Source organism: Triturus cristatus, chromosome 2_2 (genome assembly GCF_964204655.1).
Source record: "Triturus cristatus chromosome 2_2, aTriCri1.1, whole genome shotgun sequence".
Lineage (NCBI taxonomy): Eukaryota > Metazoa > Chordata > Amphibia > Caudata > Salamandridae > Triturus > Triturus cristatus.
The window spans coordinates 199,301,495-199,325,367 of NC_140582.1; the positions used below are offsets into that span (position 1 = coordinate 199,301,495).

The 23,873-nt window shown below is 47.0% G+C and overlaps 1 protein-coding gene across 2 annotated transcripts in view; it reads left to right on the forward strand.

Annotated features, from left to right (window-relative positions):
- The window catches only part of METAP1 (methionyl aminopeptidase 1), a 475,875-nt gene that overhangs the window by 434,804 nt on the left and 17,198 nt on the right, over nt 1–23,873 (forward strand). For both annotated transcript variants that reach the window (XM_085641167.1, XM_085641168.1), the window contains one exon: nt 14,372–14,515. In XM_085641167.1, the coding sequence (XP_085497293.1) occupies nt 14,372–14,515 (144 nt within the window). The remainder of the gene's footprint in view (nt 1–14,371; nt 14,516–23,873) is intronic.

A 23,873-nucleotide genomic window follows, 5' to 3' on the forward strand; every position in this document is an offset into this window, starting at 1 on the left:
CCTGATTTTAGTAGCGACATCATGCTTGTCAGACGGGGGTTTTTCTGTGTACCAGTGGCGGTGACCGCTACCTTGACGATTGATACACTACAGGCCGGCAACCCCACCAGACATGCATGACTCAAGAACCACACAAAAAAAGGGTACTTCCAATTGAGACACTAATTACCTATAAAATCCCACGTTCGAGGCATCTGAGCTGCAGATTACACACTGTGCATAGATCACCATCTGGTGTTGGGCCCGGATATTGCAGTTTTTCACTTGGAAAGTCTTTGGAAGTCACAAAGGTATATGACTCCTCCTTTGGATCATATTGCGCATGGGCTTCAGCTACATCCTCAGATTGTTTTTTTCTGCCATCGGGCTCGGATGTGTTCTTCGCGCTCCAGTTCAGAACCGTTCGTTTACCCGTTCGGCGTGCAATCATTCCCTGTTCGACAGTATTGTCTCGATCGCGTTCTCCACACTCCATGCGACTCTCCACGATCGAAGTCTTCGATTCCGGTCGTCGACGAAGGCCTTCGGACCTACCTGGGCCTCCTGTCCTGGCTGATGGAAAGGACGCCATTTAAAAAGTGTCCTCGATGTGGGTCGAAGTTTCCCCACAACGACCTACGTGAGGTGTGCAACCTCTGCCTCTCTCCAGAACCAAGGGACTGTCCAGCTTGCGCCTCCTTCCGATCGAAGAAGACGATTCGGGACTGACGAGCAAGGAGAACTATGGCTCACTCGTCGACTTCGATCCCCAACGAACTCTTCAAAGAAGGCGCCGATGTTCCGGAACAACAGCACACCGAAGAAGGCCTCGTCAGCGCCTCCGAAGCTGACTGGCACAGAGGGGCGTGAGTACAGACGTCGACCCCGACCCCACATCCCCCTCCACGCCATTAAAAAAGGCTTCGGTCACGCCTTCGGGCCTAGGTATACACTGAGGAAGACAAGACATTTCTTAACCCCACGGGTTCCAAACAAAGAAACAGTACCGAATCGACGCCTAAAAAAGGCACGGCTCCGACACCATCGGCACCGAAGGATCTGTCCCCTACAGATCAACTGTTTCGACCCAATCCTTACTAAAAAAAACTCTTGTAAAGGATCCATAGACTGGACATTTGACGCTTAGCACCAGAAAAATACAACTGGACAAGCCTGCACCAGCTCCACCACCAAAAAGGAGAGACTTTGCCACCTCCCCTTTGAGGATTCCTTCACCTCCTCCTCCTCCGCCGCCTCCCCCACCCCATCATTCTCCCACACCATCTCCAGATGAGGATGATGATGATGACATTATCTACGACACAGGGGACGGAGCGGACAACCAACCAACAGCGAGTACTGCTATATAATCTATGCACAGTGTGTAATCTGCAGCTCATATGCCTCGAACGGAATATGCTACTTACCAGTATGCATCTGTTCTTGGCATGTCGAGCTGCAGATCTACACCCGCCTCCCCGGCTTCCTTTATCTGTTCCAGTTTTATCTTATTTAGATACAGCACACATGGGCATCTTTCCTCTTTCTTACAAAGCTCCATAATTTCCCCGCTGGCGAAAAACAATATGAGGATGGAGCCGAAGCCCATATGCAATATGATCCAAAGGAGGAGTCCCATACCTCGTGACTTTCAAAGACTTTCCAAGAGAAAAAAAAACGCAACATCCGGGCCCAACACCAGATGGCGATCTATGCACAGTGTGTAGACCTGCAGCTCTACATGCCAAGAACAGATGCATACTGGTAAGTAGCATATTCCTTTTAGTTTTTTAGTTATTCTGTACCCTAGAATAAAAGGAATCTCCTTTGGGTATACCGGAATGGTATTTGTAAGTCTTTTTCCTTCCTGGATCCGTGCTTCTATCCAGTAAAATACTTACTAAAAGAACTCCTAATTTTGGTTGAGTCTGCCTCGGTGGTATCATCCTACCAGTGTGTGGATAGGTGCCAATGATAAAGCATGCCACTATTAGTAAGTGAGGCGTCTACTCCAATTTCGTTTTGATACTTTAGACTTACTAGTGGTTTCTACCCTTTGTCCCTTCTTTCCGAGCCCAGTTGCTATTTTGTATTTATCTTGTGTGGGAGAACACAATCTTATGCAAGAATCACCACACGACTACTGAAGAGACTACAAACAATACAGAACTTAGCGGCATGACTAATCCTTGACCTCCCCAGACATTCCCACAGCACACCCCACCTCAAGAAGCTACACTGGCTCCCTATCCAGAAGAGATGCCAGTTCAAGATGTTGACCCACGCAAAGCCCTGCACAACGAAGGACCAGCCTACATCGACAAACGCCTGACCTTCCACCAACCAACCAACCAGACACCTATGATCTTCCTCCTCCTTCCTCGCCGGCACCTACTGGATCCGCCAAAGCAACAGCGGAGGATGATCCTTCTCATACCTGACAGCCAAATCTTGGAACAACCTTTACCTGCACCTCAGGACCACCCCATCGCCCCAGTAATTCAGGAAAGAACTCAAGACCTGGCTGTTCAAATGAGCATATCACCATGAAACAAGCAGCATCTCCAGTGCTTTGAGACCCTTATGGGGGATCCGCCACACTTTACAAATCCTGATTGATTGTGCAAGTGGATGTTCACATTATCTGTGTCAATTTGATTGGAAATCTGTTCCATACATGAAGCTCTCCCAGTTGACAGATACTCCCGTTGATCCCTTTAGACCAAAGTTGCTTGACGCAACCTGCATCTGTCAGTGAAATAGCTACCTTTTACCAACAAGTCTTCTGAAACCTTCCAAGACACCAGACGGCTAGGAAACGTATTAACAAGGAGTACAGTTCCCCTCAGGATCCATCTTAATAGTCCAAAAGTGAAGAAGCAGTATTTTAGAACTGCCGGAAAGGTCCAGCAACTCTGGGAACTTTGCTTGGGGAACTCCATCAGTGTCACTAGAGTGTTATCTGCTCTGAAGCAGTTCATGCCAGGTCACCCTCGGAATCCTCATGAAAGGAGGTCATGCATAGCTGAGACACTCCTTCCATTTCTGTAGAAACGCGTTCATTGCAGCTGCTTTCAGATGTTGTCTCCTTCTGAAACACATTGGGAGGGGACACGCGGGCCCCCATCCCACAATCCGGTTCATTAAAATTATGCAGTTCTCCATCCAGCCACTGGAATCCACTACTCTGCTCAACACAGCTTAAAGATATGGTGCTCTAACTGAAGCTTTCTGTTTCAGACAGAGGTGCCAGAAGAGCCTGGCCTCTCTGCCATGATCTTGAAAATTATTAACCCCCCCAGTTCATGTATCCTGCTGTCAAGGTAACTACAGAGCACTGAACTCTGTTCTGTTTTATTTTTTCCAGAAAGGAACCAGCCAGCGGCTCTAGGCTATTAACATGCTTTGTCTGCTCTTCTTATTCTTATGACCATTTTCATAACCTCCCTGCACTGGGTGTTCCACCCTGTTCTACAGGCGTCCAATTCTAGTATCAAATCCAGGGCTTGTCTGAGAAGTTGCACTTTTGTTCCAGGCATCCTGTTCACTATAGCAGTCCAGTTATCTGAGTTCACTGCTTATGCATTCATCCTTCCTTTGCTGAGATTACCAGTCTTTAAACTCTGCATGGTCCTGTAGTTCAGATGCCCTATGAATACTACTTGAATTGACACGACCAAGAGGCACACCTCTCTTGCTAACTCTCAAGAAATATCTGCCTGCACTCCCTCTTTCGGTGGGTCTTAACTAGCTGCCCAGAAGTTGAGAGTTGCTGCCACAGTCCACCTTGAATCCCAGCCTGCCTATACTCTGTTTAGGACTTCCATCTATTTGTCCCAATGCATTACCAATGCAAGACTGTCCAGCAAACAAAGCTCCTGATTTAGTTCAGTCTCCGACTGAGCCATGAGATCATATCTAGTTATAGGATCATTCTAACACCCGCAAATCATATCTGGGTATCGGAGCATTCTAACACCTGCAAAGCTACTATCTCTGGATTGAGGAGTATTGAACAGCAGCAGGGTTCAAAAGGCAGCTCAAGTGGTAGTTCATCAAACCCCCCTACCTTATGAACTGCTGAAGTGGTCTGGTTTGAAGATTTGTCATGTCATATATGCGTCCTTCAAATCGAATCTGCCAAGCCAATGTCCTCCTTTTAGAAGGTGCCGGAAGAGGTGAATTGATTCTATCGCCAAATGCCTATATATTACCCAGGCACTGAACTCCCTTAGGTCAACCCCTTCTTTACTATGGCATATTTCTTAAGAAGCCCTTATCTCCTTCTGCATCCGCCTCCATTCACATTGGGAAGAGTGAATCGGCTTGGGTTGCGTAGGCATTATAGAGGTGCTGTTAAACTGTTCTCAATCCCTGTACAATCTTCTGACTCCAAAGAATTTGACAATGTCTCGACCAGTTGTGTATGAATATACCCAGCTCCCCTCCCATCCTGACTAGGGAAGAATGATGTTTCTTCTTTGTAGTTTCAAGAATCCTTGGTATTACATCCCTGAAGTACCTGCCTCTTTCAGTCTATCTCCTGTGGTGAAAACGTTATTACTTTCTTGAATACTTCCAGTAGCCACTATTGTGATAGCCCCCTTGATATTCTTGTTAACTTCGCCAATGTGAACACCTTCTTGAGGCCTAACTTGGCTTTATCCTAAATGGTGACTGTATTGCAAACTACTTGACGAACCGGCCAACAAATAAGCCTAAGGCACTGAACCTGCCACTGAAGGAGCTAGGACTCCAGTCTTGGTGTCTCCAGGGAGATGGTGCAGTTGCATTGCCGAGCAAGCACTCTGCCCTTCTGGGATCAAATCCAAATAATCTGTCCCTCTTTCATAGCAATAACCCACATATCTAGAGCTTCAATAATGGGCATTGCCAGTGCCAAAATGTTATACTTCCATGGGTGTCAAGAATGAATTTTTAAATATAGCTTTTTGTTCTTCGTATACAAACGCAAATTGAACATGAAGCTTGTACATAATCTTTCAAGTATTAAATTGTCACTTGGGTCAATAAAAGTTACATTGGAGAAAGAATGCTTCTCCCGTGTATTTCATTTTGTTCAGTGTCCGGAATGACTGCTACCTTACTTACAATGGCTGGTAGAGGGCATTTGCCCATTGACAGTTTCTGTACTTCCTTGTCTAGAGAGTACCAAGTTTGTGTACATCACTTACCACTTTCAGCATGGGGACCCATTATGAGCATCCGGGATGTCTGAGGGAATCAAACATTTCATCTGGTACGTTTTCTGATTGGTCACAGGGTTTGCTGCACTTTTGCCCTGCCTCCTGATCTCTCACAATTAAAATAGTCTATTTATGCCATGGTCTGGGTTCCTACAAATTGTGATCTTCTACCTCTTGCTCATGGTAGGGAGATTATTCCTTGTCTTCCTCTGCAGTCCTGAGGCCAGAATATTTATTGCTTCTACTAGTTTTTGCCAGGAGTGTACAAGGAGGGTGTCTATTGCACAGAGTGTGGGCTCTAGAGAGGTCCTATAAAGTTAATGAGTTGATCTGATCCCTGCAATAACTCACATGGAAACTTTCCTTGTGTTTAGTCTCAGTGAGGCTATCTTCATTGCTGTTGTGGTTGGACCCAAGAGAAACATCCGCTTTGCCGACCTTGCCCTGGCTGAAATCCCTAGCATCTGCAGAGCCAGAACGGGAGGAAGAGCTTTATCCTACATCGCGGCCAAGACCTGGAATGAACACCCCCTCAGCTTCAGACGGACCCCCACACTGCAAACATTCAGGAAGAGCCTTAAGACCGGGCTCTTCGGATGAGATGGAGCCGCCCGAATCCCCCTTCCCACCTGCGCCTTGAGACCCTCACGGGTGAGTAGTGCGCTTCACAAATCCCTGATTGATTGATGTGGAGTGAATGGACCCTTCCCTCTTTAGAGACACATTAGCCCCAAACCCCAGTTAACTCTTGTTATTCCCTGTTCATTGGAGCCATCACCTCAACATGGCCAGTGTTGCTGATGTTTGACTGACTGGTCAATGGCATTCAAAATAGCTGCCTCCAATACTGGAAGACCTCCTTTATGAAGGCTCCTATCTTGACTCTGTTATGCAATTGTATACCAGTGTCCCGATCAAAAATGCCAGGTAGAGGAAAGCACCAGCTTGTCAGTGTGATGTTTCCTGGGCCTCAAAAAATAATTAGGGTTAAAAACATTATTGCTATATGAAAGTTTGTGAATCAGCACTGAAAATAGGGGAACGGCGATTTGACATCCCTAGATGCGTTCCAGCGTGCGGAGGAGAAAGCAGTTGTTGCTCACACAGCATTAATCATGGCATCTTGTATAACTATTTTGCATTCTGCACAGTGTAGCAGAGATTGACTTGCAGGCTCTTGAGGTTGAAGCTCCATGCTGCCCTACAACATTTTTTAATACAGTTTGTACGACGAGAACACTGTTGCAGCTACCATCCTCTATTCTCCTTGCCGCATAGTTCCCACTAATCCGTAGGACCTGCATGTTTGTGGATAACAAAATTTGGGTGAGGTGCTTAGACTGAATACATGCACCCCTGTAGTAAATTTTGGCCTAGAGACCAGCTAGCTCACAGTATCACCACAAGCTCCCCTAACCCAAACAAGGAGAGAATGGTTTCTGTGAACCACTGTACATGACAACCCTGACCGCTTGGGGATCGTGGTAATAGATCTGAACTTTTTGCTCAGTCACTCGTGCACTCTTGGTCTCTGAGAAATATACAGAGAATACACATCGGGATGCTTTCAATATATTTATTGAACCAGCTTTATAAATGCATAAAATACATGTGCTGCAATAATCCGTAGACAGAACACGAAAGTGATTACAAGCACCAAAAGAGTAAATTGCAGAAACAGTTCCACTGTGGTGCTAAGGCATATAATACAAGGTAGTAATCGGGCGTACTCCTACTACGCAGTTCCTACTCTGTGTATGTCTTGAGTGTATGTAGATCCAAGAATCCCCACACAGGATGATCCAACCCCATTACCTTACTGGAAGGTATGTAGAACCCAGTCTTGGTCACCCCTCACAGAGATGTCTGGCACCTGCTCGGCGAAGCCTCCGCTTGCGGGACCTTTCGATGTCAGCAGAAGTGTCTTCTCTGTTAACCACAGGAAATGCTTCTTTATTTATAATAAAAAGCATCCTTGCGATGTAAATGCAGAATAGCATTGTTACGCATATTTAGCTATCCCTGTTGCCCTGTGAATGAAGATAGAACGACATTTGTACACCTTGCGCTAAAAAGGCCTTGTGCTCGGTGTTCGAGGCATCATGATAATGTTGCGCACAGCCAGATGTATAAGCAGAGCAGTTTCATAGAAGCTAATTCAACATTGCCGCGCACGCAAATATGTGCAAGAGGTCAAAGCAATAATGTTGTTGTGCAAAAAAGAGGACAATGTAAGTAAATGTGCAGCGTTCCTCCGTGGGCCTAACTCTGGCACATAACACCCTGATATCACTGAGCAAAGGGCACACATCTCCTTTTTTGTATACACTGCCACCTCGCCTGCAGTCACCATGGACTGAACTGGTTAGACCACCACCTGAAGCTTTTGAACAAGGCAGTTGAGCTTCTGGGATCTGCTGTTTTACGTCTCTTTTCCCAATAACTGGAAGTTTTCCTTTGCAACTTGTTCTTCTGGCTCTGCCAAGTACAAGGGAGCGAGAGATTGATAAACTGAGCTGTCAGGCAAACTTGGTATTTATCCAATGATTGCAAGACCCAGAGTGTCAAAATACAGTCATCTAAGTGAAAATGTTTGAATCAATCATAAAAACCCATTTATCACGGTCCGTAACATACAGCACTTAGACATCAACATCCTCTCCTACTCCATGACAGGCAACTTATACTGTCCTTCTTGGACAAACCCTCCTACACAAGAAACTAATTCACCCCCCTGCATGCCCAAAGTGGCTATTTTAGATAAAGTCCAACTGTCTCAAGTAGAACACCAACAAGACAGAAATGGTGATTTTTGGAAAGGATACATCACCGTGGGATTCCATCTGGTGGCCTGCATACTTGAGAACCCCTTCCAGCCTACACTCAGGAATCCTCAGGGTCCTAGTTGTTAAGCTATACTTGTCTGCCCAGCGCCATCACCACCTCCATCTTCCATACTCTGAGGATGCTGTGAAAGATCTACAAGTGGCTGCCGAACGACATTAGAAAGTCAGTCACCTAGGTCCTCACCACTCGCACACTGGACAATGGGAGCTGTCTCTACCATAGACCCATTACAGGCAAACTGTCGGATATGGTATTGTTTGTTTTGTCTTTGACCCTGCATGGACTTGCTGTAGGCACCATTAAATGTTATTTTCTGGCCCTTGCTGATTATTTTGCATTTGCCGGGCTAGCCATCTTAGTTTAAATCACCGGTTGTGATGAGGGTCATAAAAAGCTTAACCCACGTCTTTTTTTCCAAAACCGTTTGATGCCACACTGAGACCTCAATTAGGACCTGACTTTCGTCATGTGTACTCTGTCGATGCACAGCAGCTCGCTACATCTTCTGACTCTAAAGATATTCTTCCTCATTGCAATTACTTCAGCTTGTCACATGGGTGAGCTCCAAGCTCTCTGTGCAGCTGCTTTAAACCACCTTTTCCCCCTGATAGACTGATACTGCCAAACGCTTTGACTCCTTTTCATGTTGTGTAAGCCATCATCCTCCCAATGTCCTTTGCTCTACCTCACCCCTCAAGAGGCTCCATCGGCTGGTCCCCAAAAGAGCCTTTAGTTTTAAATCGACTGCATCGGAGACCATCGGGTGGACTATCAGCCTTTTTTTGTGGGGTTCTTGTGGTCAAAGAAAGGTAATCTGTGGCCAAGAAACACCTTCCAGAAGGTCTTGGGGCTCATTCCACCAGGGCAAAGGCTGCTACTACTGTGTTTTCAAGCCGCAACATGCGCATCAGAGCACATGTTCACAAAGTTCTACTTCCTTGACAGCCAGGTCTAACTGAAAGGACATTTTCCCCATTTGGTGATGCAGGACGTTTTTGGTCTGGGTCCATTCCACAGACCCTCCGCCTTGGAAGGTTTTGCTTTGATATCTGTTCTTAAGGTGACAAATCTTTGATTCCAAGTTTCTATCAGAAGATCAATTTACTTACCTTTGAATTTGCTTTTGCTGGTGGATACTCTTATCTAAACCTCACTGCCCCTCCCCCAGGTGGACCCAAGCCCTCCCTACACCCAAGCATAGGCGTCCCCTCCCACCTGCCCCCCACCCCGAGAGTCCCGGACCTGAAAAGGCCCTCTGCCGCTCTCCCTACCAAAACACGAGACCCACCTGATCCGCTCACCTCTTTCCCCCCTCCCCCCCACAAAACGATCCTCTACACTAGGTTTGCCCCATACTCAACCCCCCCTGTGGCCCCCCCTCCCCACAGCCACCCGTCCACCTAGAAACCCCCCACCTGCATACCCTCCTCCCTCGATAGCCCTCAATCAGGAAGATGGGAACCTAGGACCACACCAGTACATCCCATTAACCCCCACCTCTCACAAACCTCAAACCCCACGGCCCCCACTCCTTCTCCATCACCTACCCACCCAACCTCTCCGCTAATGCCGCCAACATTTTTAAACACAGACTACTCAAGCAACACCCTCAAACACTCATAGCCGACCTCTATCATAACTCCTCCAAAGGTAAGACAAAAACTGACCTCATCTTTACAACACCCACTAGGCCAAATGGAGAAATAACCTAGCTAACCACCTGAGAGTCACCAAATCCACAAACATCCCCCATGGACAAATACTAACTATCTCCAAATCTTCTCCCTTCAGAATCAACGCCACCATAACAGTATACAAAAATGGCAAAGTCATGGTCCAAGCCAACGACCCCAACCTGCACCAATTTGAACTCGCCTTCCCCAAACTGTGAAACTTCATCACGACCCTGTCCAACTGCCCCACCCCTTCCCTTCTCGCCCCCCAAAACCCGACCCAAGTAAGAACGGCCATGAAAACTGCTGCAAGCCCCAAACTACTGAACTCCTCAGACCTTCACCCCACCCCCTCGCCAGATCCCTCTCTACCCCACTCCCATCCCCCCAACCACACCTCCCATCTCCAGACCTCGCGCCCTGACCCAATACATTCACCCCAATCCCCCTACCCGCGCTTACACGAACACCCGCCTCACAAATGCCCAAGCCTCAGACAAAACCACACCAATACACTCAAACACCCTCCACAATCCCCCCCTCCAGCGCCCATCAGAAGACTCATGTCTCGCCATTTCCCCTAATCCGACCAACCCCCGACCCTCTTGTTCCAACCTACACCCTTGGCCGAATCAGCCCCCCAACACCTCCCCCCACCCCAAACCCAGAGACAATTGCAGAACTAACTGAACGCCTCACACGTATAGAAAATCAACTCAACACTCTCTTCCCAATGACCCCTACGCACTTTACAACCATAAATGAAAACCTTTCCCTTCTCCACACCCAAATCAACACTATCACGCAGGGCATAAACAAAATCCTTCTCAACACCAATGCGCCTCCCTCCCCAACACTCAATACTTCCCTCCCTCATAAACATCAGCGAGCCACCTCAACTGCCCAATCAGACGACCAGCTGGCGCCCCACTGCTCATAGCACCCAATCTCTCAGACCAAGAAGAGCAAAACCTGAGATGTCTCTGAGAGGCAACAACACTCTCCAAATCCCACGACCCCAGAGCAACCCAATCCCCCCCCCCCTCCCCCAACATACTGGTAATCACCGGTATAGGTAGAGCCAACAACCAACCTAGGTCCACAACACTGCTCTCCGAATGCTCAACCATTCCCCAAGTTCCCTCCTCCCCCCCCCCCCCCCCCCCCCAAACCATTCCAACAGCAACAAACTGCATGCTTATAAACTGCAGATCCGCAGTCAAGCACGCAATAGAGCTGGCTGATGCCATACTGAATCACGACATTGACATTGCGTTCCTCACCGATACCTGGCTCAGTGAAACATCATATCCCCTCTTTGACCTTCTAGTCCCCCCCCCCCCCCCCCCGGGCTTCTCCGTCATCAAAAAAGACAGAATAGACCAACGAGGTGGCGGCATTGCCATCATCCATACGAACAACATCAGTATAGTTGAAATCAAAACACACTCCTTCTTTACCTTCGAATACCTCAACGCCAACATAACATGTCAAAACAACAAAGTAACAACATGCCATCTCATCTACCACTCCCCAGGAAATTCACCTGCATTTGGAGAGCAAATATTGGACCTACTTATTCATTGTTCCCTAGCCAACACCGACATGATCCTGGGTGACTTCAACCTCCCCTGGAATAACGAAAATAACACTGTAATACAATCACTAAATGAACTCCTCCTCACAAATGAACTCACCCGGCACTGCAAGGGTCAAACCCACAACAAGGGCTCTACCCTAGATGCAATTATAGCCACAAATTAAACAATAACCATCATTAACATTCTCCCAATCGACTGGTCAGACAACCACATCATTAGATTCAACATCAATCAAACCGCAGCCCCATCAGTCAAAACACAAATTACCCATCAAAGGAGCAGAAACCACAAGGCCCCCTCCCCGTCTTCGAAGAAACCACAACATCACTTCTCCCACCCTCCACAGACAACCTCAACACGGTTGAGCTCACTACTCTGTACAACAGGACATTGACAACTGCTCTTGACCAACTAGCCCCCTTGAAACTGAAAAGAGTCGGAGAGATCCCCTCCGGAGCCTGGTTCAACAAAGACCTCAACTCAGAAAGGAGAAAAGTAAGAGCCGCGGAGAGACTCTGGAGAGGAAACCCATCCTCAACTAACCTCTCCCAGCTCAGAAAAGAACACAGTAACTAGAAAAAGCACATAATCAAGGAAAAAGCCTCTTTCTTCCGGAGTGCACTAGACAAAGCCATAAAACGCCCCAAAGAACTTTGCGACGACATTCAGAAACAGACCTCCAAACCCACCAAAGCTAACCCCCCTGCCTCCAAACTTCAGTGCAACAACCTGGCCAAATTCTTCAATGACAAAATCACCAATAGCAAGCTCTCCCTAATCCAATACCCTCAATCCGAACACAGCAAACCCTCACCCATAACGAGACCTAACCCAACCCTAGTTCACAACATTTTCCCCGTAGCCGAGACCCCTCTTCTGTCAACCACCAAAATAAGTGCTCACCCAAGACCGCCAACTTCCCCCAAGCGTTGGAAGGACTCCAAACCCTCCAACCACTATGCAGACCCTCTCCCCGCCTCCCTGGCGAAGAACCTCAACCCCGCCCTAACCCCACTGTGGACAAAGATCATCAACAGCTCCCTAAACAACAGTCTGATGCCCGACCTCCTCAAACAAGGCCAAGTGACCCCCTTCTTAAAAAAAAAAAAAAAGATGCTGACCCAAATGACCTCAAAAACTTTAGGCCCATCACCAACCTCCCTTTCCTAGCTATATTCCTGGAGAAATGCGTTCTCGCCCAACTGAACCAACACCTGGAATCTGACAACCTACTTGACTTACACCAATCTGGGTTCAGAAAGGGATGCAGCACAGAAACCACTATACTGAGGATAACAGATGACATTCACAACTCCCTTGACTCTAACAAATGCTGCCTACTTGTCCTCCTTGACGAATCTGCCGCTTTTGACACGGTTGATCACACTCTACTCCTATACGCCTTACAAAAGCGTATCGGAGCAGATGGCAATATCCTAAAATGGTTCTCCTCATTTCTACATAACCGCTCCCAAATCATAAAGATCGAAAACTCTGTCCGACACCTCTCCCTCAACTCGAGGTGTCCCTCAAGACTCAGTCCTCTCCCCCACACTCTTTACATGGAACCGCTCACTACCATTCTAAAACAAGCAAACATCGCCTACCACCTCTATGCTGACGACACCCAGCTGTACCTCGAGGTATCCTCCCCCGATGACATTCTCTGACTCAGCCAACTTTCTACTTTAGAAAGTGTGGAGTTAACACTCAACCACCAAGCTCAACCAAGAAAAAAACGAAATCCAGGTCTTCTCCAATCATGGATGGATAAACAACCTTGACTCTCTAAACTTCAAACTTACTCCAGCTAAATCACTAGGGATCTCTCTAGACACAAATCTCAACATGAGCTCCCACATAAACTTCATTGCAAAAGGCGCCCTCTACAACCTAAAACTCCTCAACAAAATCAAACCTTTCATACCCCCCAATGACCTACAAATAGCAACCCAGTCTCTAGTTCTGTCCAGACTTGACTATGGAAATGCCACACTTACTGGGACACCTAAAACACACATAGCCCCCATGAAAACCAACCTAAACGCAGCAGCAAGAATGGTCACAGGTACCAAGAAATACGACCACATCACCCCTGCATTACAGACCCTAAAATGGCTACCTATCGAAGCATGCTGGGCTTTCAAAACTGCCTCTCTCACCCATAAAGCCTTACACACAGGCAAACCGGACTACCTCGCAGCCAAACTCACACAAGCCGGACAATCAAGAAACCTAAGAAGCTCAAACTCGCTTAATCCCCCCGAAAAAAAACAAAAAGCCCTCTCCCACTCTTTCTCAGGGAACGCCTCAAAAATCTGGAACTCTCTCCCTACCCACATTCGAACCAATCCCTCCTTCACGAACTTCAAGAGACAACTAAAAGAATTTCTCTTCAAGCGTCGTATCCATGCATCTGGTCAATTACCTCGATCTATAGGACCTCCAGCACTCTGATGCTACTCACTGTATTCTAATGTTTGTTTCTTTACATGTATGCTGTAAAGTGCTCGGATACCCCTTTGGGTCTTATAAGCGCTATATAAAATTCACAAAACAATTAATAAAAAATAAACGCAGATTTCTCTGCCCTCCCGCCTCCATGTATTGTAGAATGGTCTGTTACCATCTGAAAAGGTTCCAAACTGGGGATCTTCACATGGATACCTCTGGTTTTGAGCTCCGCATTCGAGGGCCTGGACCGAGCCTGGAAGAAACGGACGTCAGCGAGCAGTAGTGGGGTCTACATGCTACTCCCCTCGATCACTTCCAGATCAGAATATTGTCACTAAGGAGCTGCATGGTGCCACCTGCAGCTGGCAGTTGCAATGCTGTGAAAGTTCTCCATATCACGTCTGATGCCTGAGGATATTCTAAAGTTGAGGAATCAGCGATTAGAGTATCCACAAGAAAGAGCATTAGCAGAGGTAAGTAAATTGTTCATTTAGGTTTGGTAGCTTGCCGGCTTATTGATTTCTTAGCCAATATTGTAATTTTATTTTTTTGGATCCATACAGAGCAAAGTATTGCAAATGCATGATACAAAGTGTATTTTTCCCTTCAGTGAAACCTGGTGTTCGATACAGAGAACTTGGAAATATTATTCAGAAACATGCTCAGGCAAATGGATTTTCTGTCGTTCGAAGCTACTGTGGACACGGAATTCACAGACTTTTCCACACTGCTCCCAATGTGCCACATTATGCCAGTGAGTATTACCAAGGCTGAATAGATTATATCCATGCGGCTCACAGTATTTTAAAAGTGCATCTAATAAAAACCTTTTGCTCCGTCTCCTTTACAGTGATTTATGTATTTAGCAGTTTAAATGGTGCTTTTACTATAATGGCATTGGGACACATAATAGAAAACTAAGCCATATAGTGATCATAAACCGAAAAGCCCACATTTCTTACTTATTACAAGAAGTGGCAGAATAAATACATTTTAGCCTTTCCCTGAACAAGTTGATTTTTTTGTACAACTGAAGAGACTTCCAAATCTTGCTCCAGCGTTTCTCAGTTTGGTTTACACCTTGGACAATATCAGAATCTCAGCCCTTAAAGTTTGAGTTGTTGCTCCTGAGATATCCTTATCCACCCTACTTAATCCATTAGTAGGATAGGAGGAAAGGATGAATAGGTGATTGTGCTCATACAGACTAAAACAGATTTAGAACTTTTGCAGCGTGAATCTTTTCTGGATTCACATGCTGTGCATCATTCCGCCATCTAGTGGTTTGAGTTTCTAATGTGGAGGATAAGCATTTTGCTATGGAATGTAAACCACCTCCAGAGGGGACAGATACCTGCTAGCATGGTGTTGCCAAAGTGCAGTTGAGAGAGAATTTAAGTGTGGGTTGCTGTTCTTAGGTGGGCAGAAAATAGGTGTTTCATCGTATGTGTGAACTGTTGTCGAGTAAATTTGCCCTTGATGAGGCAGCCCAAATGGGAAATAGCGATGTGTTACTTCTATGCACCCGCGTTACTTTTATATATCTTCACATGCAAGTAAAATGCAAATAAAATGGGCTTCTTAGAACATATTCTGTATAGGTGCTTTTAAACAGCAGACCAAGCAATATGGTCAAGAAGCAGCCTGGTTGACCATCAATGATGAAACGTGACCTTCTTCCTATACTAGACCAAACCGTTTGTTTACCATCAAGATTACTGTGCCTCAATTAAATGCAGATAACGGTTGTCGAAACCCTAGGTTGTTTCACCAGTTAAATGTAAGTATATCTAGTAGAAAGGTTTTCTTCACCTACTTGAATGGCTTTTCAGCAGTTTTATTCTGTTGCAAAAAAGGTCTTTTTTTACCCACTTACAATAAATGTTAAAAAGAGAATGGCACACAGCTTAAAAATAATTCACATCTTGTTGCTAGCATTTGGTTTATGATTGTCTTCCTTTTCTCCTACCTTGACGGCTTGTTTGTTGCAAGAAAGATGACCTCCTTATATGCACATTTTAGTGAAGGTGCTCTCAAATACATTCGTAGAAGCAGTTTTATCAATCTTTTGGTTGGCTGGTCCAACAGACAGTTTTTTGTATTGACAGTTTACTGTCAGCGGTAACCATTATGAAATGTCTGTTTGATTAAAAACATTTATTCATGAGTTTTTTTCTTTTAGTATTATAGTGGTTGCCAAAATCATTTAAAAGTAAATCCTAAAATTGTGTTAATGGGGGGTGTGGCTAGCAGCCGATGAGCATGGCCGCTAGCTAAGTGAGCTCCCGCATCTCTGCCGGTTATACTGAATAATCCTGTGCCGTAGGGAACTATAAACTCGCTCCGAGAGTGCGACACGACTTGGGAGCTCCATGGTGGGCGAAGGAAGGTGAACGGAGCCCTCTCCGACATGCTAGAGTGAGCCGAAAGGATGATGACGGAGGCACCAACATGGCGGGCCCAAACACCTGATAGTGACGTTCGGCTTCCAGTAGCTTCTGCATGCCGCAGCCCCATCGAGACGAGCTGCGGACCAGAGTGAGGATCGGAGAGGATGCCCGACCCGGCGGAAGAGGCGCGTGGGGCCCAGATTAGAACAGAGTCCCGGGGCTGAAGCCACAAATCGAGGCCCCGGCTCTGAAAACCTGCTGGGCCCCGACCGGGCCTTGCCGGGAAAGGAATCTTTGCGCGGCGGGGACAGCGGAGGGGGAGCTTGGAGTGATCCGGGGGCTAAAGTACAAACTGGCAGACACGGACAAGGTTGTCCAGGGACAGCAGCTTGACCCTCCTCACCTCCACGTGCAGACCGGAACGGAGACCCGACCCCTGCGCCACGAAAGGTGAATAATCACCAACTCAGCTGAGGTCGTGTGCTACAAATGGCCCAATCAAGTTAAACCACCTTCCCACATGTACTCGATTGTGTACTGTGGCCTCAGAGCGAAGGGCAGTAAATTCTGGCGAGCCCTGGCCTACACAAATGCATCCCCAGCAGAGAAGCTGAGACTAAATCAACAGTTGATGGTGGGATCCCAGAGACCGCGGGTGTCCCACAAGCTGCCAGAACACACTGAGGGGTCAGAGAACGTGAGTGGGGATAAAGGGTGCACGGGACCACCACCACCTAAAGCGGTGCATTTGTAAAGCAGCGTGCGTGGTTCTGATCCCCCCCCCCCCCCCACCCCGCTCCGCTCCTCATTCTAGACCGGGATGCCAGGAACCTTCTAAAAGACAGCGACTAACACCTAGAGGCAACCCGGGTCCATGCGCAGCTGGAGTTGCAGTGGCGATAGTTGAAGACACCACCTTGCCTACACAGAGATCCGTGGGAAGAGTGGGCGATTAATGCGCGGCTTGTTGAGCCCCCACTGTCTCGGAGTGCCCATGCGCAGCGAATGCTCTCGGACAGAGAGGATACCTAAACTCGGGGAGCTGGAGAGAAGGGACCCTAGGGAAACCCAACAGGCCAACGGCGAGATTGCTTGACTCGCTGGGTAGGCAGCGGGCATTACCGAGGCTGTACCTGATTCTACCATTTATTTGCGAGACTTTGAGGTGCACACATGGCAACAGGCAGGGGTCCAAAGGCCAACGCGCAAGACAAACTTAACAAACTCGCCTGGAATAAAACGGGGGACGACCGAGAAGCGCACAAAATGGACCAAGTCGAGGCACAGAATGCCCCTAAACCAGGGACGGAACCAACGCTCCACGACGTCATGGTTGCCGTAGAGGTTTCTCTCCTCAGAGCAGACTTTCGCGAAAGGGTGATGGAACTCAAAATTATCATGACAGCGCTGCAGACTGATACTTCCCAGCTCCAAACGCATGTGGTTGAACTACAGAATAGACAGGAGCGAAAGGCGCAACAAATTGATGAATATGAAGAACGGGCCCGTCGCAACAACATACGTATTTTAGGCGTTCCGGAACGGGCCAAGGGGCCAGCAGCCGACCTATATGTAGAGGAATTGACAACCACGCACCTACAACCCAAGACCCTGTCACGATATTTCTCGATAGAGAAGGCACACAGGGTGCCAGGAGGCAGGCTAAAACCTGCCACCATCCCCTGCCCCCCCCCCCCCCCCCCCCCCCCCCAAGACCCCTCATCGCCTGTGTCTTTCATTATCGGGACAGAGATATCGTACTGCAGACGGCAAGATCCAGCCCACCCCTAAAGATTGATAATAGCGAATTCACATTCTTTCCAGATTTTACGGCCAAAGTACAAGCCCAGCGCCGCAGCTTTCAGGCAGTGAAAAAAGAGCTCCGGGGCCGAGAAGTGAAATACGCTATTCTCTTTCCGGCGAAGCTCATAGTGGAGTCTGGCGGCAGGACCTGGTTCTTCACATCGCTGGAGGAAGCGTGGGACTGGTTGGAGGGATGGCGCAGGGTGGGGGGGGCCAAAGAAGGGATCGCACCGGCGGACCCAGACCGCAGAGGGGGACTCTGGAAGATCCATCTGTAGGCGGCTCCGCTGACATGAATGAGCAGGCTAAGGAGCCCGCATAGACCTTGGGGATGAGGAATGGTCGCCGGTAGTTCTACGAAAGTGCAAGTATCGCAGAAGTGGTGAGACGGTTCTGAAGACTTACATACACATTTGGTTGCTTGGGGATTTTTAGGGTTGCATAATTAGTTTTGATCACACCTCCCTGAGGGAGATACTCCCGGGACACTTCACTAGTACAGACAATGGATAGACCGCAACAGGCTAGATGTAACGTGCAACTAGCAGGGATGGGGACTGACTGAGCCCGCGTTTTTTCAGTATTTCTGGGGGGGGGGGGGGGAGGGGGGAGGAGGAAAGAGGCACTCTGCCTAGTTTGAGAGTGGGTAGTTTTAAATCCATGGGCAGGGGGGCAGGGAGGGGGGTTAGGGAGGGGAGGAGGGAGAGGTGTTCACTTTTTCAATGTTTGGTTGACTTGCAACGTGATTATCGTATATTGCTATGTACCGATGTTCTAACCAGTTTCAGTAACGGGGTAACTGCAGAGGAGAGTTACTCTGGTTCTGCTAGTATCGCGTGCAACTTGTCCATTCCCATTGATCTACTGTATTGATATTTTCACTGTGGTACATGATGGGGGAGGAAAGAGATCGAGCACTCTGTTCTAACCTGGAATGTAAACGGGATGGGGGACAAAATCAAAAGGGGAATTGTTTAACAGTAGTTGAAGAGACATTCTCCGGACCTCGTACTACTGCAAGAGACCCACTTGGTTGAGAATAAAAGCAAAGTCCTTACTAGGTGGGGGTACAAACTCCTAGTACATGCAGACTACACCACTGGCTCCAGGGGAACAGGTATCCTAGTGAAAAGAAGTACACCTCTTGTTGTGCACTGTACGTGGGCAGACCTTGGGGGGCGATTAGCTGTTTTAGAGGCCCAGTGGGAGGGTAGAGCGCTTAACGTAATTTCACTATACCTGCCGCCAGCATTGGATAAGGAAGCCCTGGTGGATCTTGGTAACATACTGACCGATCTTCCTGTGGGCACCTTAATCCTGGGAGGTGACTATAATATGACGATGGATGACACAATTGATGGACACCCACAGCGGCTGGGTGCAAGATTAAATGGGCTCATGGCAGAACTCACCACAGCGATGGGGCTGACTGACGTGGGGCGAGCACTACAACCGACGGACACACACTACACGTATTTCTCTAACGCACACAAAAGTCTATCCCGTATCGATTATTTTCTAACATATACAGCCTCATTAGGTAGCTTTAGGCACCCCCAAGTCCTGCCAAGAGGCATTTCGGATCCCTCCCCAGTCAGGATCGAACTCACGCACTGGGAACGTCAGCCACGCACCACTATTCTATTTAACCCGTGGCTGCTGAAAATTTCCGACATAAAAGAACTGTGCACGTCAAAGAAAATCTAGGCTCGGTTGACTCTGCGCAAACCATATGGGAGGAATATAGAGTGGTCTTGAAGGGACAAGCCTTGTCCTTAAAAACTGGATATATTCAAAAGAAGCGCCGATTATTAGTTCAGGTGTTAATGTTAATGTTAAAAGTTCTTATAAAGCGCAAACAATCATCCTGGGTAGGATATCACAGCGCTATAGTGACAGTGATGAAGTGAAAGGTAAGTACAAGATGGTTAATTTTAGTCAAGTTTAGGGAAGAGAAATTTTTTCAGTTGCTTCCTGAAGGACAGGAAGCTGTCTGCTAATCTAAGATTCACAGGCAGCTCGTTCCAACTGGTCGCCGCTAGGTGGGAGAAGGCTCGCCTGCCCATCCTTGCTGTTTTCACACGTGTAGTTCTTGCTCTAGCTGTAGTTTGGGAGCGTAGATTTCTGGATGGGACATAGAATTTGATTCTGTTTTTTAGAATACAAGGGCCTGTATTGTGCAGTATTCTATGCGTTATGCACAGTAGCTTAAAGATAGCTCTTTGTCTCATTGGCAGCCAGTGCAATTCTCTCATACAGCTCTTGGCTGGGTCGTATTTTCTTTTGTTGCAGATTGCCTTGGCTGCAACGTTTTGTACGACCTGTAGTTTGGAAAAGATAGTCAGCCATTCCTACAAACAAGGAGTTTCCATAGTCCAGCCTACTCATTAGTAGAGACTGGACCAAGATCTTTCTACATTCAGTGGGAATCCATGGAAAGACTCTTCTGAGCATTTTCAGTAGTGTAAAGCCTTTACCACAGATTGTTGATACGTGGGTTTTCATACTTAAAGTGTTATCTAGTGTCACCCCTAGATTCTTGGCCGTCAGTGTCGGGCTTGGGGGGGGCGGGGGGGGGGGGGGTGCCTAACGTTGTGGGCCACCAGCTGCTGTCCCATAGCTGTGTATGTCTGCCAAACGACATTATTTCGGATTTGTCTGCATTTAGTTTAAGACAATGACTATGCATCCAATTGGCTAGTTCCGTAAGGCATTTTAGTAATCAATCTTTTGGGTCATCCTCCTCGTCCAGTGTGATCATCAATTGGGTGTCATCTGCATAGGAACATATATTGACACCCCATTTTCGTCCTATTTTGGCCAATGAAGAGACAAACACATTGAACAGAGTCGGGCTTAATGATGCCCCCTGTGGGACCCCATACTTGATGTTCCGGGGAGGGGATGAGAAGTCACCCATCTGTACTGATTGTGTCCTGTCCTGCATGAAAGACTGTAGCCACCCTAGGGCATTTTCCAGGATTCCTTTTGCGGCAAGAATTTCCAGTAACCGATTGTGAGTTACGGTATCAAATGCCACCGAGAGGTCCAATAGTATCAGGGCAACTGTTTTCCCCTGATTCACCTGGGTTCTGATGTTATCCATCACTGCTAGGAGTGTTGTCTCCGTGCTGTTGTTGGTACAGAACCCTGTTTGAGATATATCCAGTAGATCATTGGCTTCCAAGAAGTTGGACAACTGTCTATTGATTAGTTTTTCTAATACCTTAGATAAGTAAGGTAACTGTGATATAGGCCGATAGTTTGCCGGGTTGTTAACATCAGAACCCGCTTTTTTTAATAGAGGGGTGACTATGGCGTTTTTCCAGATTTTTGGAAATTCAGCGGAGTTTAGAGAGAGGTTAAATGCTTTTGTTACGGCCGGACATATTATCGGAGTTAATTGCGAGAAAATGTGGTGTGGACATGGATCTAAAGAGGAGCCTGATTTCACTTCTAACATAACTTTACTCACCTCCTCCTCTGAGAAGGGGCCGAACCTAAGACAGTTAGCCTGAATTGTTGATGGTACATAAGGTTCTGTGTGTTTCAGTTCGGTATTGGAAAAAGAGGCATAGATTGTGTCTATTTTCTCACAAAAATATTAGTTTATTTTGTTGCAGTTTTCTTGCGAAGGAGTGAGATCAATTGAAAGACTCATAGGGCCACACAGTTCTTTGACTATTTTTAATAGTTATTTCGAATTTTTTTTATTTTCTGCTGTTCTACGTGAGAAATATACTTTCTTTGCCTTCCTGATGGCTTTATTGTAAAGTGTGAGTTCTTTTTTATATGTGGCTCTAGTTTTAAGGGTTTTATTGAGTCTCCATTTATGTTCATATAATGTGCATTTCCTTTTCATTATCTTTAGTTCTGGTCCGTACCATTTCTCTGATATAGTGGATCTATTTTTGTGTTTAGAGTGTGAAACTGAACAGTGTTCCAGTGCACTCTTGAGTAGTTCGATTTCATCATTCGTGTTAGTGGTTATTGTGTTTGTGTGTAAAATGTTGCTGGAATTTTTCTACCGAAAATCTTTTCCAGCTCCTTGTTTTAACTGATGCCGAGGCCGGTAGTTTGAGGTGTTTAGAGTATAGGTTGATGGAAAATCAAAAAATGGTCTGTCCATGTCATTGGTTTTATCTCATTGATGTCAATGGTTCCTATATTAGAGAACATCAGATCTAATGTGTGTCCTGCTATGTGTGTAGGCTGATCAATTCTCTGAGTCAGCTGTAGGATTTCCATATCCTCTAGTAGCTGTTTGGTAAGGGCATTATTGCCGTTGTCGTGGTGTATGTTGAAATCCCCTATCATCAGGATGTTTTTGTTTTTGAGATAGACTGGCATGATTTGTGCAAGAGCTGGACACTAAAATCCATTGTGCTGCCTGGGGGGTTATAAATTATCACTCCGCCAAATAGAATATTAGTATTTATAGACACTGAGAAGGCCATAGCTTCGTGGCTGTTGGCCTGTGTGATCACCTCTTGTCTGCAAGAGAGGGAGCCCTTAAATAACAGAGCTACTGTTGGAGAAGAACTCCAACAACTTGAGTCCGACCATGCGAAGAGCCCATCGGATGACACTCACCATCGCTTGACACTTAAACAAGATGAGTACAGAATTAAAACTAGAGAACACATGATGGCCAAACACCCAAGTATCCAACACACTGTACGAATTGGGTGACAGAGCCGGCAAAACCCTAGCATGGTTGGAGAAGCGAGAACAAGGAACAAGATGGGTGCCCCATTTAACACTGCCAAGTAGCAAGACATTTACCCACCCCAGGGACATAGCGTTGGCGTTCGCAGATCACTTACAGAAAATATACTCTACCACGTACACGGCAGAAGACTCTCGTCAACTCATCTCAGAAATTGACTTGCCGACCCTCTTGACATCCGACAGACACCCTTGATGATGACCTGACGGTTGAAGAGATCCAGACGGCCATCAGTCAAATCAACTCGGGAAAGGCGATGGGGCCGAATGGCACTCCCATCGAGTTTCTAAAAGTCATGGCCTCTCAAGTAGCCCCACACTTGCGAGCTATGTACAATGAAAGCTACGAGAAGGGACAACTGCCTGCAGACCAGCATCTGGCTACCAAAGCAGTTATCCGTAAGCCAGGGAAGCCGGAGTACAGCTGTGGCTCGTATAGGCCTATGTCGTTGATCAACGTAGAGGCTAAAATCCTAGCGAAAGTCCTTGCCATACGACTCGTAGCAGTTATTTCCTCCCTAGTACACCCTGATCAATCTGGCTTTATGCCAGGGAGAAATACAGCACTAAATATCCGTAGTCTCCACAACGTGCTGGCGTGCAGAGATTTCCTGGAAGAAGATGCAGTGGTGCCGTCGTTGGATGCCTGTATGGCATTCGATTCTATAGAATGGCCATACCTATTTGAGGTTCTAAGCAGGGTGGGATCTGGCCCCAAGTTTCGCTTTTGGGTAAAACTGCTGTTTACCGATATACAGGGGCAAGTGAGAGTCAACAACTACACGTCCCGCACGTTCACGTTACGAAGAGGCACCAGACGGGTGTCCTTTGTCTCCACTGATATTTTCCCTTATATTCGAGCCCCTAGCCGTGTGGATACGTCGTGACGTAATGGTACGGGGGTGTTCTGCTTGGGTTTTCAGATCGGGTGGAACCCGCTCTACAGAGCCCTTCTGACCCAAACCAGAACGTTACCCCCTCCCTAGGGCCTTTTTACACCTAAATGACCACATATATATGTACCACCTAAGGACAGGGAATTCCTATTATATATATATATATATATATATATATATATATATATATATATATATATCAAGACCTCACAGCCCAACCACAGTCTCGCGGCCTTCAGCAGACCCAGAATCTCCTACCCAGACGGCAGCAACACACACAGTCTCGCGGCCTCAG